At 36.6% G+C, this 16,104-nt stretch overlaps 1 protein-coding gene across 3 annotated transcripts in view; it reads right to left on the bottom strand.

The window, feature by feature from the left end:
- Positions 1-4,967: 4,967 nt before the first annotated feature.
- Positions 4,968-16,104, bottom strand: part of cdk18.L (cyclin-dependent kinase 18 L homeolog) — a 145,924-nt gene continuing 134,787 nt past the window's right edge. For 2 of the 3 annotated variants that reach the window (XM_018246503.2, XM_041581983.1), the window contains exons 13-16: positions 13,407-13,449; positions 13,053-13,143; positions 6,897-6,974; positions 4,968-5,869 (exon numbers count right to left, since the gene is read on the bottom strand). In XM_018246503.2, coding sequence (XP_018101992.1) covers positions 5,835-5,869; positions 6,897-6,974; positions 13,053-13,143; positions 13,407-13,449 — 247 coding nt within the window. In that variant the 3' untranslated portion in view covers positions 4,968-5,834. The remainder of the gene's footprint in view (positions 5,870-6,896; positions 6,975-13,052; positions 13,144-13,406; positions 13,450-16,104) is intronic. The other variant, XR_005965365.1, reaches the window with a different exon arrangement.

Consider the following 16,104-nt stretch of genomic DNA (forward strand, 5'->3'; position numbering starts at 1 on the left):
CCAGTCTCTTATTCAAAGCAATGCATGGTTGCTAAGGTAGTTTGGATCCTAGCAACCAGTTAAACTTGCAAAAATCACAAATAATAAAAAAATAAAACCCAACTGCAAATTGTCTCAGAATAACACCCATTACATCATACTAAAAGTTAATTCAAAGGTGAACAACCCATTTTAAACAGGTCATATAACATAACTTTTCACACTGGATTAATAGCTTTAAAGTACAATAAAATAGAAAGAATCTTTGTTTTTTACAGTATCTTTCGGGTCAAATATCACTTAAAAAAGCCTAAAAACCACTTCAGTTCAGTCTAAGATTTCTCTGAGGTGCTATTGGCACTTTGTCGTTCAGAACCAGGAGCACAGTGCGGATAGGGCTGGCAGAGATGAGAGGCACTCCTTGTTATGTCATCATGGCTCACTCACAATATCCGCTCAGTCCATGACTGAAGACTTGCTCTTCATTCTGCCCTGACCTTTAAGAATGCTTTCTTACAGTGAGATCGCCTACCGCTTGCCATGCTCAGCGCTAGACCTGATCTGCATCCACAGTTGTTCTCTGTCCCTCATTCCCTACTTGGCACTGGTATTGCCTGCCCAGTCCATCCTCCCTGTCTATTCAGCACCAGCATTGTTGCCCTCCCTCCTTTACTCCCTCCCTACTTGGCACTGACAACTAAGCTCCGTCCTGTGCACCCAGACTGATTGCATGTCTGCCCTGCTTGGCACCCACACAATGCATGACCCTTCCTTATCCTATCTGTATGAGATAAATAATGTAAAACTCATGACCCCCAAGTTTACAAAGCCTTAGGACAAAGAGTTTGCAAATTTCTTTTTGTTGCAAGAGGCCAGTCAAACATAGCTTTCAAACTGGATTGAAATTTTGTACATGATTCTCACAACTAGGTCACCTAAATTCATTAGCCAATATAATAAACATGAAAACATGGATAGATTGTTGCCCATGCAAACACTGTCAGTACATTTTATTTTCTTTTTTAATTTTTAACATTCAAAGTTCACAAATAATCTGCAACATCATACAGTCCTTCACAGAATGTTACATACAAAAATCTAAATATGTGTATAAAACATTCAGAATTGGTAGTTTATGGAAAATAATTCCTGTAGTGATATTCAGACACAGTCCTTGATTTATAAAGGAGCTGGTACACATGCAAGTTTTAGGTAAAGAAATAGAGGATCTCTTTCTTTAAGGCTAATAGAGGGTTTATGTCAGCTGGCACAGACACAACCAAATTCACCACTGCAGCTTCCTGCTTACTTAAATGGGAAATGCATGACAGGGTAAGCTATGTTACTTTTAAGCCCGAAAGCTTTCTTCCCATTCCAGTGAATGGAAGGCAGATGTGGATAAAATATGCCTGTGGCAAATAGTCCTGGTGTGCTACAACCATTTTTTAAACCTGTTTATAAATTGGGTGGATCCTCCATTTCACAGAACGTTGCTACAAAAATGTTATGCATTAATCCAGATTAGTGGAAACTACTATATAACATTCAGTAAAAAAACTTTATATAGTTTTCTTCAACTGTCAGTATTATTGAAGTCCAGCAAATAAATTGCTTCAAATCACCCTGGGTCAGATTTCTTCCAAAATGTAAATTCCAAACAGCAGTCCATTTTGACATAAATACTAGACAATCTTGCCCAGTCATCTCATACAAATTGATTTCTCTGCTTCTTCAGATCCATGCTCACACATCTAGATTTCAAATTCCTTTTAGGAAAATCATTTTGAGTAGGCTCTCAGTGATATTCTTTTTTCCCACTGGAAGCAGTGGCAACAATTGTTTAACTGGGGGTCTGTTTGGCACGGATATCTGCACCCTAAACCACCTCTGCTTAATAAATCTAGACCTGAGGTCTAAATATAGAGTGTTGTAAATAATTTTATTATATTGGGAGTTTTCATCATGCATCAAGAAGTTCATGGACATTTTAATAAAATATTATATAATTTTAAGTGTTTTTAAATTTTATGAACATAAATTCCTATAGCACATTTTTATATTAATAGTCCTTTCAATATACACTTTAAATATATATATATTATATTTTATCTATAGTTTTTATTTCGTAGAGAGAAATATGTTTATATTATTATCATGCATACAATATATGTGTGCCTGTATATATATATATATATATATATATATATATATATATATATATATATATATATATATATACACACACACACACACACACACACCTTTCCTACATTCATACTCACACTTAAGAATCCAGTAAACCACTGCTGCTTAAGCTTAACCATACCAGGCAGCAGTTTCATCAATCAGGCACAGAAAGTGGCATAGAATTTAACACTCGTGAATGCTGTGAAATTCACTGCATCTAAAAGGGAAACTACAGCAAACATACAAGGTATTTATAATGTGTGCATAATACCCAAGTTCATTATTTTATAACAAATAGGAAAAGATTTCTAGTTTGACAAGTAGCTACACAGCTAGATCAGTATTCACTATTTTATAACTTACTTTGTATTCATGAAATGCCTGTGTCAAATATGTAGTAGAATGTTCAGTAGTATATAAACAACTTGTATGAAAGCAATATTATTACTATATCTATTAATGTTTCTGCTTGGAAAAAAATCAGACTGAAAATGTACAGGATAATATTATTATCCGGGTTGAGCAAAAGCTAGTCCTGCTGCTCTCTTTGCTTAATGTTTATCCTAGCAGAAATATGGTAATTATGATTGCTCTGCTGATCCCAACCCTGCTATGTTTTAGAACTATAGAGTATATAATTCCTGAACAGGGTTTTATCTAATTTATTTAGAATAATAAAATCAGATGAAAAACTTAATCTATGCTTAACTGTAAGACACAAAAGCTTGATCCAGCCCCTACATACTTCAGGACAGGTAGGGTTATGGTACCTGGGTTGTTTCTCACACCAATAAGCACATTTACATGAAAAGTACAGGTTCTGGGCTTTCTTTTTGCAGGCAATGAGTAGTGACTGAAAGGGGATTGATACTACAGGATGAAATAACAGTGATCAAAAGACCCAATGTGGCATAATCCATACCCTGTTTCAGAATTTACAATTGTGTCATGATATTAAAGGCCTCATTTATTAATGCCTCAAATGCAAGAGCTAGAGAATAAGGGGGTGCAAAAACTGGTCCCTTTAGTGCTCATTTAGAAAGCACTTTTATCTAGTGCATACCTGCAAGTTTCACCTCACACTGACTTAAAATCTGACAGGACTTATTTGCAACCTTTGCCCAAAGGTTGGGTCAGCTGGATGCTGACTGCAGGATAGGGTGCAAAGTGGCTTTGCTTTCTTTTTCAGTTTGCACCCTGTCCCTCAGATAGTAACTGAGCCCTAAAATCTTAAAGGAAAGCTATACCCCTCGAACAATGTAGGCCTCTATTAAAAGAAATTGAACAGCTTGTGTGTAAAACTCTGCTCCGTATAAATAAACCATTTTCATAATAGTAGTAGTAGTAGTAGTTTAGTAGTATGTGGCATTGAGTAATCATAAATAGAAAATTGCCATTTTAAAAAATAAGGGCCACCCCCTGGGATCATAGGATTCATGGTGCACGGTGCACACAAACAAACCACATGTTAGGTCACATGAGCCAATTAACAGAGTTCTGTCTTTTGCTTTCACACTTCTTCCTGTTACTGTTAGAGCTGTAGTATTTCTAATCAGGTGATCTCTGAGGCAGCACACAGACCATCACGAAATGGTGGCTCAAGGCAAGAGATGTAAAAAGACAATATTTACTTACAAATATATATACCAGTTTGCTAAGATTCTTTAATATGTCACTTAATTTGATAAAAACTATCTGTCGCTTAAGTATTCATTTTGGGGGTATAGTTTACCTTTAACTCATTACTTAAGTGGATTCCTTATTCCTAATTGCCTTGGTGCAGTTTATCGATCACAGTTTTGCAGAGTGAACAATTACACTCCACAAACCATTCATAATTACTAGTTTAAACTAAGGTCCTATAAGTTGCTGGTGTGCAGATAATAGAAGTCCTAACTGTGAATTCTGTCACCTTGTGGATGTACATAATCAGTTACATGAACTACTCATGACACTATAGATATGTTTTACTACTAATAGTTTTACAGGGCAGAGACCTATTTCCAATGTGTCTCTGACCACATGGTACTTGAATCACTGTATATTTGTACTTGTTTATGTTATTTATTATAATACTTATCTATAATACTCACTAGCTGTATGTGCTTTTCTACATTGTAAAAATGTACAGTGCTGCATATCTATGTAGTGCTTTATAAATAAAGTTAGTTTAGTATTCTTAAATACATGTAAGTAAGGGGTGTTTACCATCATAACATTTTACTTTGCATTTTATTTGCACAAATGTGTGATGTTTTACCATGACATCAACCTTTAGTTCAGATCTCTACTTTCAAGATACCATCATAATGACTTGGTGGCTCTGTCAGGCCTGGATTTGTGGAAAGGCCACCTAGGCCCTGGCGGCATGCTGCCCAACCACACCCACATTGGTTTAAAAACCCTGGAGATGCGCTGGAGATACAATCATTTTTTTAAATTCCCATGCGCAAATCCCCATAGCTCTGGTCCAGATGATGAAAATGTGCACGAATAAAGGGGAGGGAACAGGGGTGATGAATGGCAGTGGGCCTAGGGGAGCCCACTATGTAAATCCGGCCCTGGGCTCTGTGACTTTTTGTTATAGTTCAATCAATCAGTGTAAGAACTAAATATTGAATGCCATTATAATTAAATGGCTTAACGGCATACAATTTCTGTTACTAAATTTAGCAGGCTCACAATGTTCAAAGGCAAGGGCAATGCATATGGAAGGGCTGACCTTTTATTCTCATAGCGCAATATGCAATCTTAATGCATCAAACACCCCCCACCCCGGGCACCAGTCTTCCCAAAGCATCAAGCAAAATATTTTTAATATGAAGGCCTAACAGAACACAGTTTAGTAAGACTGTAGGTGTGCATATCCCATTTGTGTGAAGTTTGTTAGAGAATATTTTTTGATTTATGTCACATTAAAAATTTTTTAATTTTTTTACCTTTAGCAAAAAGAAAATTAAAGCAGTTAAATGCTAATAAATCTTATATAGCTCAGAATACCAGGTTATCACTGCTTTACATGGAACATGTGACTTTATGGTACAACGTGGCACCTGGAATCTGCACTTTGAAGCCGGTTGTCAAAACTAGAAAAATATACATATATTCTTTTATAACTTATTTGATTCCACCATACGATTAATAGAATTTGGAATGCATTCTTGTCTCTTGGTATAAAAGGATTCAATAGAAAATACTGGAATAATGGAAGATACCATTTACTCTTCTTGGCTCAGATCTGTGGTAAGAAGTTTTGCTGTTCATTTCAGTACTATTTTTTATCGGTGGAATGTGAGAGCACAGGATGCAGTTAGAAGTCTCAGAAATATTTCTGCAGTTCAAAAAGGACCAACTACCATTTCTACCCTGAATAAAAAATCTCCTTTTTTAAATATTACTAAGTAATTTTACTCTGTCCTTTTTGATCTATATAGTTAAAGTAAGGCTTTAGTGGGGTCTGGAAGAAAAGAAACTCATCTCTTAACTGTCCTCTGGTCCCTGAACATGACCACCTATACCCAGTTAATTACATTTGGCACAAGACGCATTGCAGCAGGGCAAGTTCTAGCTAATACTTAAAGGTGTATACTGTATCACTGCTAGTGTCTTGGGAAGAAGGATCAAGGGCAGGGCTCTTTAGGGAGCTCTCAGTTCATCCAATGCCACCTTTAAAATATACTCTGTCTTCTGGTCTTCCCTCGAGCTGTAAAGAAAAGATATTTACATTTCTAATGAAACTTGTATGTAACTTATGCTATGAGTGAACACATATATCCTTTTTACTGTACAGTACATTACATTAAATAATAAAATCTGTGTTGAATGGCAGTAGCTGGCACACCAGTCTTAAAATGGCAATATAACACTGTGATCAACATAACCAATGAATATGGCTTGTACTGGGCATATCTATTGTCTTAAAGGGGTGGTTCACCGTAACCTTAGCTTTCAGTATGTTATAGAATGGCTTTCTAAGCAACTTTTCAATTGCCCTTCATTTTTTCTTTTTTTATAGTTTTTGAATTATTTGCCTTCTGATTCTTTCCAGCTTTCAAATGGGGGTCACTGGAAATATTGCTTGCTTTTACAGTTTTACATGGAGTAATATGCAATATAAATTATATATAAATTATATTGCAGCCAATGTTTCAGGTATGTGTGTAAAAAATTCTTTTGTGCACACATAAACTTGTGTGCGCAGGTCAAAACAAAAGCAAAATTTTGTGTTTTCACACAAAATTCTTTTTGTGCACAACAATTTGTTGTTTGTGCTGACCTCAAAATTTGTTATGAGGGAACATAGATTGCAGCCTCTCTACAGAAATATGCACAAAAATGTTTTATTTTAGGATGAGAAAAAAGTAGGACTTGGCACCTCATGGTATATGGGTTTCATGATGTGGCAAGCTCATAGAGACTTATCCAAAGTGACTTGCAGCTGTAATTGCCACAAATTGTGGCTCTACAAAGTACTGACTTTAGTGGGGGGGGGGGGGTGAACAGTTCTGCACGTTGAAGATTTCTGCTATTTTGTCCTATTTGTTTGCTTCACAATAAAAAAAAAACATCTTCAAAGTTGTAGGCATGTTCTGTAAATTAAATGGTGCAAACTCTCAAACAATCCATTTTTATTCCAGGTTGTGAGGCAACAAAACATGAAAAATGCCAAGGGGGATGAAGACTTTTGTAAGGCACTGTATATTTTACTAAACATAGTCATGATATGCTACCTGTATGGTGAAAAATTGAGCTACGGTGCCCTGGATCTTTCTGTAGTTGAATCTCTTTAAGTGTGAAGATTGATGCATCTGTGGGGAAAATACAAAAAGAGTGAAGGAAGAGTTGGGAATTTGGAAAATGTGTGCTACATATGTGTAAGAAGTCCATTTAGTTCAATTTTAGACATTTGCAACAGATGAATACTGAACATGAAAAAAGGCAATTTGACATATAAAGGATAAGGAAACCCATATTATAAATAAAGGTCCCTACACAGTCCCCCCAATCACAAACTGCACCAACCTGACTCCAAAAGCAAAAGCTGTAAAATGGGTTTAAGATCCATGATGTCTGGCAATGTCACTTCCTATACCGAACAAGACCATGTGAACCAGAATTGATCAGTTCCTGGCTTCAATTCTGCATGCTCCTAGTCAACAATTGCTAGGCAGACATGGCATTCACCAACCCTGCGGGAAGCTCTGGGCTTTGGTACAGGGTACCAGGGCTGTTCTGCGATACCTTGTTGGTGCTGTTGGGGAAGAAGACCTATGCAGGGGCCCTGTGCTAACAATATATATTTATTTGTACTTTAAGGGGTTGTTCTGCTTCCAAAGCTTTTTTCAGTTCAGTTGTTTTCAGATTACATTCGAGTTGTGAGTTCATTCGAGGTATAAAAAAACTCTAAAATTTGACCTTTGATAAATCATACACTAAAGGAATGCATAACGCTTTTTGGAGTACAGCACCACAAAAAAATGCCTTTATTTGGAACACTTGGCAGGACCTGGATAAGCTTATCCAAGTCCTGCCAAGTGTTCCATATAAAGGCATTTTTATTCAACAAAATTTGTGGTGCTGTACTCCAAGAAGCTTTACGTTATAGGATTGGACAGTGGCCATTCAAGGTACGTGGACTCTCAATTATAAAGTACTAGGAGCTGATTCCACTAATGTAGTAACTAAATACATACACTTTTGAATACCCAGCCAGAGAGAACCTTACAGAAATAATTGCTACATCCCTGACTGTGTTTTTCAAAGCACAATTTGTTACAAAAGCATATCATTTGAGAATATTTCACATACTACTTGAAAAATACTATTATGCAAAAGTAGAAACAAATTTGACCAGCAATGTATACAGAACATGAAACATAATAAGTTCATTCCCATAGGGTAAAAATGAAGTCGAAGACATAGTCGAAGGTCAAAGTAGCCCATTCGATGGTTGAAGTAGCCAAAAAAAACATTTCGAAATTCGAAGTTTTTTTTCCTCTATTCCTTCCCTTGAGCTAAGTAAATGAGCCCTTTAGTGTTTTTGTTATTTAAAATGTATTACCTTATTCTCTCCTTAAGGGTACTTGCCTGACCAACATATTGCTTCAGACACTTTTTTGCAAGTAATTAGAAAAAATTCATTTATATGTATTATTTTTTATATGTATTATTTTTTCCTGATATCTTTAGTCCTAATGCAGCCACAGTCTTTGTAATGTTTCTGCATTCTTCAGCGCATGTGCAATGTCTCTCCTTTACCCCAAGTTTTTCTTTCCCACCTTATGCACATCATCACCTAATAAAGGGAAACTGAAATGACATGAGCACGGATCGGCTAAACAGTACTGCACTTGCTCATTGCCTGAGTAAATGACAGGGAGCATTGGGAGTGATTCTATGATGTTGCCTTAAACGAACAGGCTCAAAAGCAAGCTGACTGAGCTATGTAGTCCCCCTCGCTGATTAACTAACAGGGTAGAGAGATACATAGGATGGAAGTTGAAGCTTAATAATCTCAGCCACAGGGAAAAAAAAGACATTCCAAATGGGTTCAATGCCTACATCATATTAAAAGTTAATTCTGACTTCAGACTACAATGAGAGAGAGGATGGAATGTGATAGTTAAATATACAAAGTTATGCTGTATTGCTATGGTTAAGACCTTGATATGTTTGGCAGCTTCGTACAGATGTAATATAAGATACACGGAAGCTGGGACATTAAACAATGGATTTGGAAACCAGAGATGGACATTGAGTAAGTAAAAGTAAACCTTAGATTCAAAGTGTGAGAAACAACCTTATACTGAGACGAAGATATCAACCGATTTTTAACCTTGTTATCTCAATACATACACATGGCGCAAACAGATTATCATACCTTTTTACAATAAAATAAAGTGTGGAAATCGTTTTGTGTTTTAGAGGGCTCTTTATCACAATTTAGATTTGTTGGGGTTTTTTTACATTCAAAAAAATTAAACCCCACCAAACGTCAAATGTGCACTTATTTTAAACAAAAACTGCACTATATCTTCCACATGGATTGGGTGGAATCCACTACAAACAGAGAACAATTCAGTGATAAGTTTTTCTTAACATGGATGAGTTACATAGGTTCACTCCCAATACACATCAGACCTCTTACAATATATGCATTTAGACACACTACGTGGTATGATACGGAATTATTACTAAATAATACTGTTGTTCACCATATAAATCGGCTGCTAAGTACAAGGTGCTATTAATCACTAACTTTCAACTATGCATGTGGGAAACAATGATGTGCAGATTATTGTTCTATAAATTAACAGCTAGAGGATGCTAGTATTTTCGCTATTATTAGTGTATGTTAAACTATACTGATAATGGATCTTATTTATGAATCAAAAAATAACGAAGAGAAAGAACTGACCCATATAGCTGCACCATCCCATTCACAGCATCCAAATTTCTAATGTGCAATGAGAAAAAAAATATTAATAAAACTAACTTTTATTAAGAAAAATTGTTAAAATATGAATATCCAGTGTCCACACTTAAAAAATGGGCTAAGTACGGAGTACTGATTGACCAGGGCAAAAATGAGGTGGTGCTTTTGGTCAATATGAATTAATTGCGTGGTAGAAACATACTACCCCCCGCATACAGCGTATAGCAAATATAAAGTGTCCCAATGCTGGACACAAACCACAACCATTGGAGGGCCCCACTTCGCGTGCCAACCCTCTCCACCAATTTTCCTTTTGAGACCTTCCTCTTAGGATAGCAATCCGGGCATGCTTGGTCAGTTTAGAGGATTAAATACCCCGTGCCAACCCCTTCACCCACTCAGAGATCCCTCCCATCAAGTGGTGTCCTCGGCACCATCAACCAATGCCCGTTGTAGAGTTGCACCTTATGAGTTATAATGACACAGCTGAGAAGTGTGCCCAAAGCGTGGTAAATTAATGCTATAGAAGCTGCTGATCGAATCACACGACGCCACCAACCCCTTCACCCACATCTGATTCCTACCCAGTCTGTTAGATTAAGCCCTTTAGAGGTCCTTGTCAGTAGACCTGCCTAGTCCGTAACTAAAAAGTGCGCCTGACGCGCGTTTCGCCCGCTCAATTGCGGGCTTTGTCAAAGGCATGTGGGAGCCGATGAAGCACCTTTATTTATAGATATCCAGACCATTCAGCGCTGTCTGACGCAATTTGAATGAGCCAATTGAATTGCAGAACGTGGCAGAGGGGGGAGAAACATCGTCGGTATGAGATGTAATGTGAATCCGACCGCTGCTGATCAATACTCACCTCCCCCTTGCGTGCGCATCTCTCTAGTCATTGGCAGGTTGCTCGTGTATCCATATTCAGCTATCTCTCAGCCAAACATCGACCCCACTGATCCAAAGCGTGTACAATACATCCCATCCTTACCTTAGCATACTCCTTACACTTAAGAAGGCCAGTGTGTGTAAAAAAGGAAGGAGGAGGGGGAGGACACTGCCTCAGGGATGATTGGTCTTGCATTGTGTAGTATGGCAGGGAAAATGTATCATTAAACTGCTGTATGGATTGACAAACATAGTTGTGATTTGTTCGTTCCAGCCCTATACACTAGATACTTATCACTGCCACAAAGATACATTTGAGAGAGACCATGTTGGAAACATTGTTGTTAGTCAGTAGGAAATTCTAGTACATGCTACAAGCCATATATTTTTGATGCTAAATAAATAATGTATTGCAATCCGCTTGTTACGATGTACCATCACTGAACAGAAAATGTGTATAATAAAGATAAATATCAAACAATTATATAAAGACATTCATGGTAATGCTTTCATTCAGTCCATTCGTTCAGAATGAATATCCATTCGCTCTCTCTGGATAGGAGGGCGGTTTCCAAATCACACCCCCCCTTATTCCAAGGGATATCTTAGAAAGACCCATTGCTTTTAAGTCCCTGCTAGAGTGATTGTGATTCTCATAAAAGTGTCGGCTGACTGGTGACAATTTCTTGTTAGCTTCTAGTAAATCCACCGCATTGTCTATGCTATGGACATGCTCCAAAAGTCTGTTTTTGAAAGCTCGATTAGTTTTGCCGACATAGATTTTATCACAGGGACATGTTAGCATATAAATAATGTTCTCGGTATTACATATGAAACTATGTTTGATCCAGTGTTTCTTACCGAATCTATCTACTATAAAATCCCGATTGCTCATATATTTACAGGCTTTACATCTACCACATGCCAAAGTCCCTGTTCGCAATGGGTTGTTCCGTTTGGAAAAATGACTCCTAACTAAATGGTCTCTTAAGTTGGGCGCTCGTCTGCAGCTGGTCAGAGGGCATGGGGCCAGCTTAGTGGACAGAAATGGGTCTGTATGTAGGATGTGCCAGTGTTTCTTCAGGACAGAGTTGATCATAGGCCATTGCTTGCAAAAAGTTCCTATAAACCTAATTGGTTGATCAGTACCCGTCGGAGATTTCTGGCGTGTTAGTAACAGATTATTACGAGGGGTCTTGAGTGCTCTTGAATAGGCTTTGTGAATGACACTACGTGGGTAACCTCTTTGAACTAAACGTGTAGTTAGTTCACTTGCCCTCCTTTTAAAGTCCTGTGGATCCGAGCAATTGCGACGTAGCCTCAGGAATTCCCCAACCGGGATACCCCTCTTGGTTGCCATTGAGTGGTGACTTTGAAAGTGTAATATCGAGTTAGTCGCAGTAGTTTTACGAAAAAGATCAGTGCCAATGGTACCATCTTCCAAAATGGATATGGTAATATCTAGGAAATCGATACTCACATTACTGATAGTGTGGGTGAGTTTGATGTTAAGGGAATTATTATTTATACAATTTAAAAATTCAATCAGACTCTTTTCGGTGCCCGTCCAGAGAAATAACAGGTCATCGATGTAGCGAAACCAAAACGAAATCTGTTCGGGGTATTGGGCCATTTGGTCCCCAAAGACCCAATTCACCTCCCACCATCCCATGAAGAGGTTAGCATATGTGGGAGCGAATGCTGCCCCCATCACTACACCTCTTACTTGTAGGTAGATTTTTTCTTATTTATGTATTTCCAAATTCCTTGTGTTTGTTTATATTATTTGTTATGAAAAACTAAATAAAAAAACATTTTTTTTTTAAAAAAAGTGCACTTATTTATTAAAAAAAGTAAAATCTCGAAAACTTGATTGTTTAAAAAATTTGAAAAATTTCAGCGCAGTACAATCACATTCTACCAAATATTTTCAGTCTATCAACTTTAAAAAAAGTTGAGTACAGGTATGGGACCTGTTATCCAGAATGATCAGGACCTGGGGTTTTCCGGATAGGGGATCTTTCCGTAATTTGGATCGTCATACCTTAAGTTTACTAGACTATCATGTAAACATTAATTAAACCCAATAGGCTGGTTTTGCTTCCGATAAGGATTAATTATATCTTAGTTTGGATTAAGTACAAGACACTGTTTTATTATTACAGAGAAAAAGGAAATCATTTTGATTATTTTGATAAAATGGAGTCTATGGGAGACGGCCTTTTCATAATTTGGAGCTTTCTGGATAATGGGTTTCCGGATAACGGATCCCATACCTGTATTTTGCAAATTCAAATGGGTTATAGCCTTCTTTTTTGGGGACAGATTTTTTAAAACAATAAATTCCATGCTAAATAATAATGACAGCTGTATTTATTTTTTTTTGTTGTTGCTGATGGCATCATTTATATCCATTATATGGCAAAAAATTGCCAAAACAAATAGGGCCTATAAATAAACAATTGTCATCTTTTTATGTAAAGAATAGAAGGGCATAACTAAGATATACAGCTACCATGTTATGTTACCCATAACTGTCTTATTTGAAAGAAGAGTGAGAACTTACTGTCAGGTAAGGTGAGTACTTGGTCCCCCATAGTTTTGAAATACGGGTGCCTGAGCCCCATGTCTGCAGAGACTCTCTTCTTGTCCTCATACTGAAACAAATAGGTCATGTGTCAAAGTGGCTTTTTAAAATAAAGAACCCTTAATGGAAATAAACCGCCACATACTGTACAACATTTTTAAGGCAGCACAGTACTCAAAGTTCTTTGCCAGGTTTTTATCAGTTTCAGTGAGCTTAGATGGGTTGAGATTGATTAAATAATCAAACATTCTGCCATTATTTACCCAAAAAATTGGTCAAAAGAAGGTGAGGCCCCTGTCTTTGCCGCTATAAATAAAACACTGGGATACTTACTAGCAAGAGGCTACTAAGCAGATCAATCCCATCTGTATCAAGCCTGAAATAAACCAGGAGACATTGGTTTAAAGCACACTATCAGCAAAAAAGTAAAGCTTGTATAAGTGCCTAAGAACAATATTTAATGTTTAGTAATGTAGAGAAGATTTAGAAAAAGTATTTAAAAATCATGAGTCACTTTTGTGCCAACATAAGGAATACAAGATAACCATATACCATATCCTGTAAACCACTGTAAAGTAAGATGCTCTGTTACACAATGAAGATGTTTAGATTTCATCCCCTTTGCTGTAAATAACCAACCACACCAAGGTAAAATTAATTATTTCTTTACTTATAACGAGTGCCCTACTTTGCTTCCAGACTACCAAAGCAGGTATCAATGTGCATGAGTTCATGGTATGGAGTCACAGATATAGGAAATCCAAAAAAACAACTGGATACTAAAGGAAGAAAAAAAAAAATATTGACAATATTTAAAGGAGTGACCAGGAAAGCAGAGACAGTTCTTATTTTTGGAGCATATATACTGTATGGGGCACATTTACTAAGGGTCAAAGTGAATTTTCGAATTCAAAAACTTCAAATTTCGAAGTAATTTTTTGGTACTTCGACCATCGAATAGGCCAAATTCGACTTCAATTGGAATTGAAAAACTTTGAATATTCGACCATTCGAAAATCAAAGTAATATCTCTTTAAAAAAAAATTAGACTTTGCCACTTCGCTACCTTAAACCTGCCGAATTGCTATGTTAGCCTATGGGGACCTCCTAGAACCTATAGCTAAGTTTTTAGAAGTCTAAGTTTTTTTTTTGAAAATGGTTTGATCGATCGATTAAATCGTTCGAATCAAAGGATTTATTCGATCGATCGAACGGTTTTACTTCGATCGAATATAGCCATATTTGATCAAAAAAACCTTCGACTCCGAATATTGAACTATTGCAATTCGATGGTCAAATTTCGAAGTTTTTTTCACTTCGAAATTCGACCCTTAGTAAATTTGCCCCTATGTGAATGTTTGTGAGTGCATTTTAATTGTTTTATTATTAAAAGTTTTAAAGTGATTCTGCATATGCGCATGTACTTTTTTCTACTAGTCTGCAACTTTTACTGAAGGGGGGAGAGGAGAAGAGGTTGGTGAAAATAGAAAGGTTTTCATACTGAATAAGAAAAATAAGTGATTTCTGTCTGTGAGTAGATTCACATGAGAGAGAGCATAACAAGGCTATAGTGGAATTTAAAGTGATACACACTTATAAGAATGGCATTGTGGAACTAGTACTCTTATCCCCGTCAAGACCTGCTTTGCTAGTCTGGAAGCAAAATGGGGCTCTCCTTAGAAGTAAAGAAATTATTTTTTTTAGATTTGGTGCACAACAAGGGTTTGGAGAGGGGTATACACATTTCAACATCTAGTAATTTACGCCGATGTGTATTATTTTGTAAGGTAAAAATTAACCAGCTTGAAAGAAACTGGAGAGCTCATTTACAAAACACAATACAGGTGTTGGTGCTAAATAACACAAATGTAGTTGTCCATAGCAACAAACTAGAAAACTAGAAATAGTTTCAGTCTACTAGCTAGAAATTGAAAGCAAATATCTGAATGTTTGCTATAGGCAACTGCACTGGTGCAATTTAGCATGTCCTGTCATCGCAAATTTTTTTCCCTCCACCAGGGAGAAAACAATTTTATTTTCGCCAAAAATTGCCCCTCATGAGCACTAAGCCACCCAACACCAGGAAGATGCTTCTAGTGCAGGTTGACATGTTGGGGCACATGCATGCACATAGTGGATGAGTACCCCCAGCTCACTCATTAAGTGCATGGGGGGATGTGTTGACCGCTCCTACTTTACATTCATGTGCATAATGAGCAAGCCAGGAGACTTGCTTATTATGCACATGCATGTCACCAAATATGTCCACGAAAAATGGAGCTCCCTCCTAGTGCAAGCTGAATAGTGCTTGCCACAAGTATTTTTTGGCAAAATAGTATTGTTTCTAAGACTGAAGTGCAGGCTCTATTGACATTATCTGAATTTGACTCTTGGCTGTCTGCACTAACAAGTGATTTCAGTATCCTTAGTAAAAAACTACAATGGAAATGGTGAAACTAACACCCATAATACACCACACATCTCTGTCAGTTAACATTCTCACTCCAGACTCATATTCTCTCTCTCTTAGTTAATATAAAAATAAGTAAATAGCAAGGAGGGACACTTCTGCATATAGATGAGAGCTTATATCCTTATAAACGGTGAGTTCTGATATCATCAGTTATAAACTGTGAGTTCTGATGTCATTTCTGTCGCATAACTCACTGAATTTTGTGTATTATAATACATAAAGTACCCCCAGTTGCAAATTATAAGGATATTAGAAGTTACCTCGGAGTTCCATGACCTGTATAAAAACACTCGGCTTTCAGCCTATATGGTCATGAAACTCCTCGGTAACTTATAATATCCTACTTTATTCACTATATATATATATATATATATATATATATATATATATACATATATATATAAAACTATATATATATATAACTATATATAATATATATATAACTATATATAACTATATATATATATATATATATCTATATATATATATATATATATATATATATACAGTAAAAAATTAGTACGTTTATGACGTATGATATTAGAACACTAGTTCACT

This window comes from Xenopus laevis, chromosome 2L (genome assembly GCF_017654675.1).
Source record: "Xenopus laevis strain J_2021 chromosome 2L, Xenopus_laevis_v10.1, whole genome shotgun sequence".
NCBI classification, from domain to species: domain Eukaryota; kingdom Metazoa; phylum Chordata; class Amphibia; order Anura; family Pipidae; genus Xenopus; species Xenopus laevis.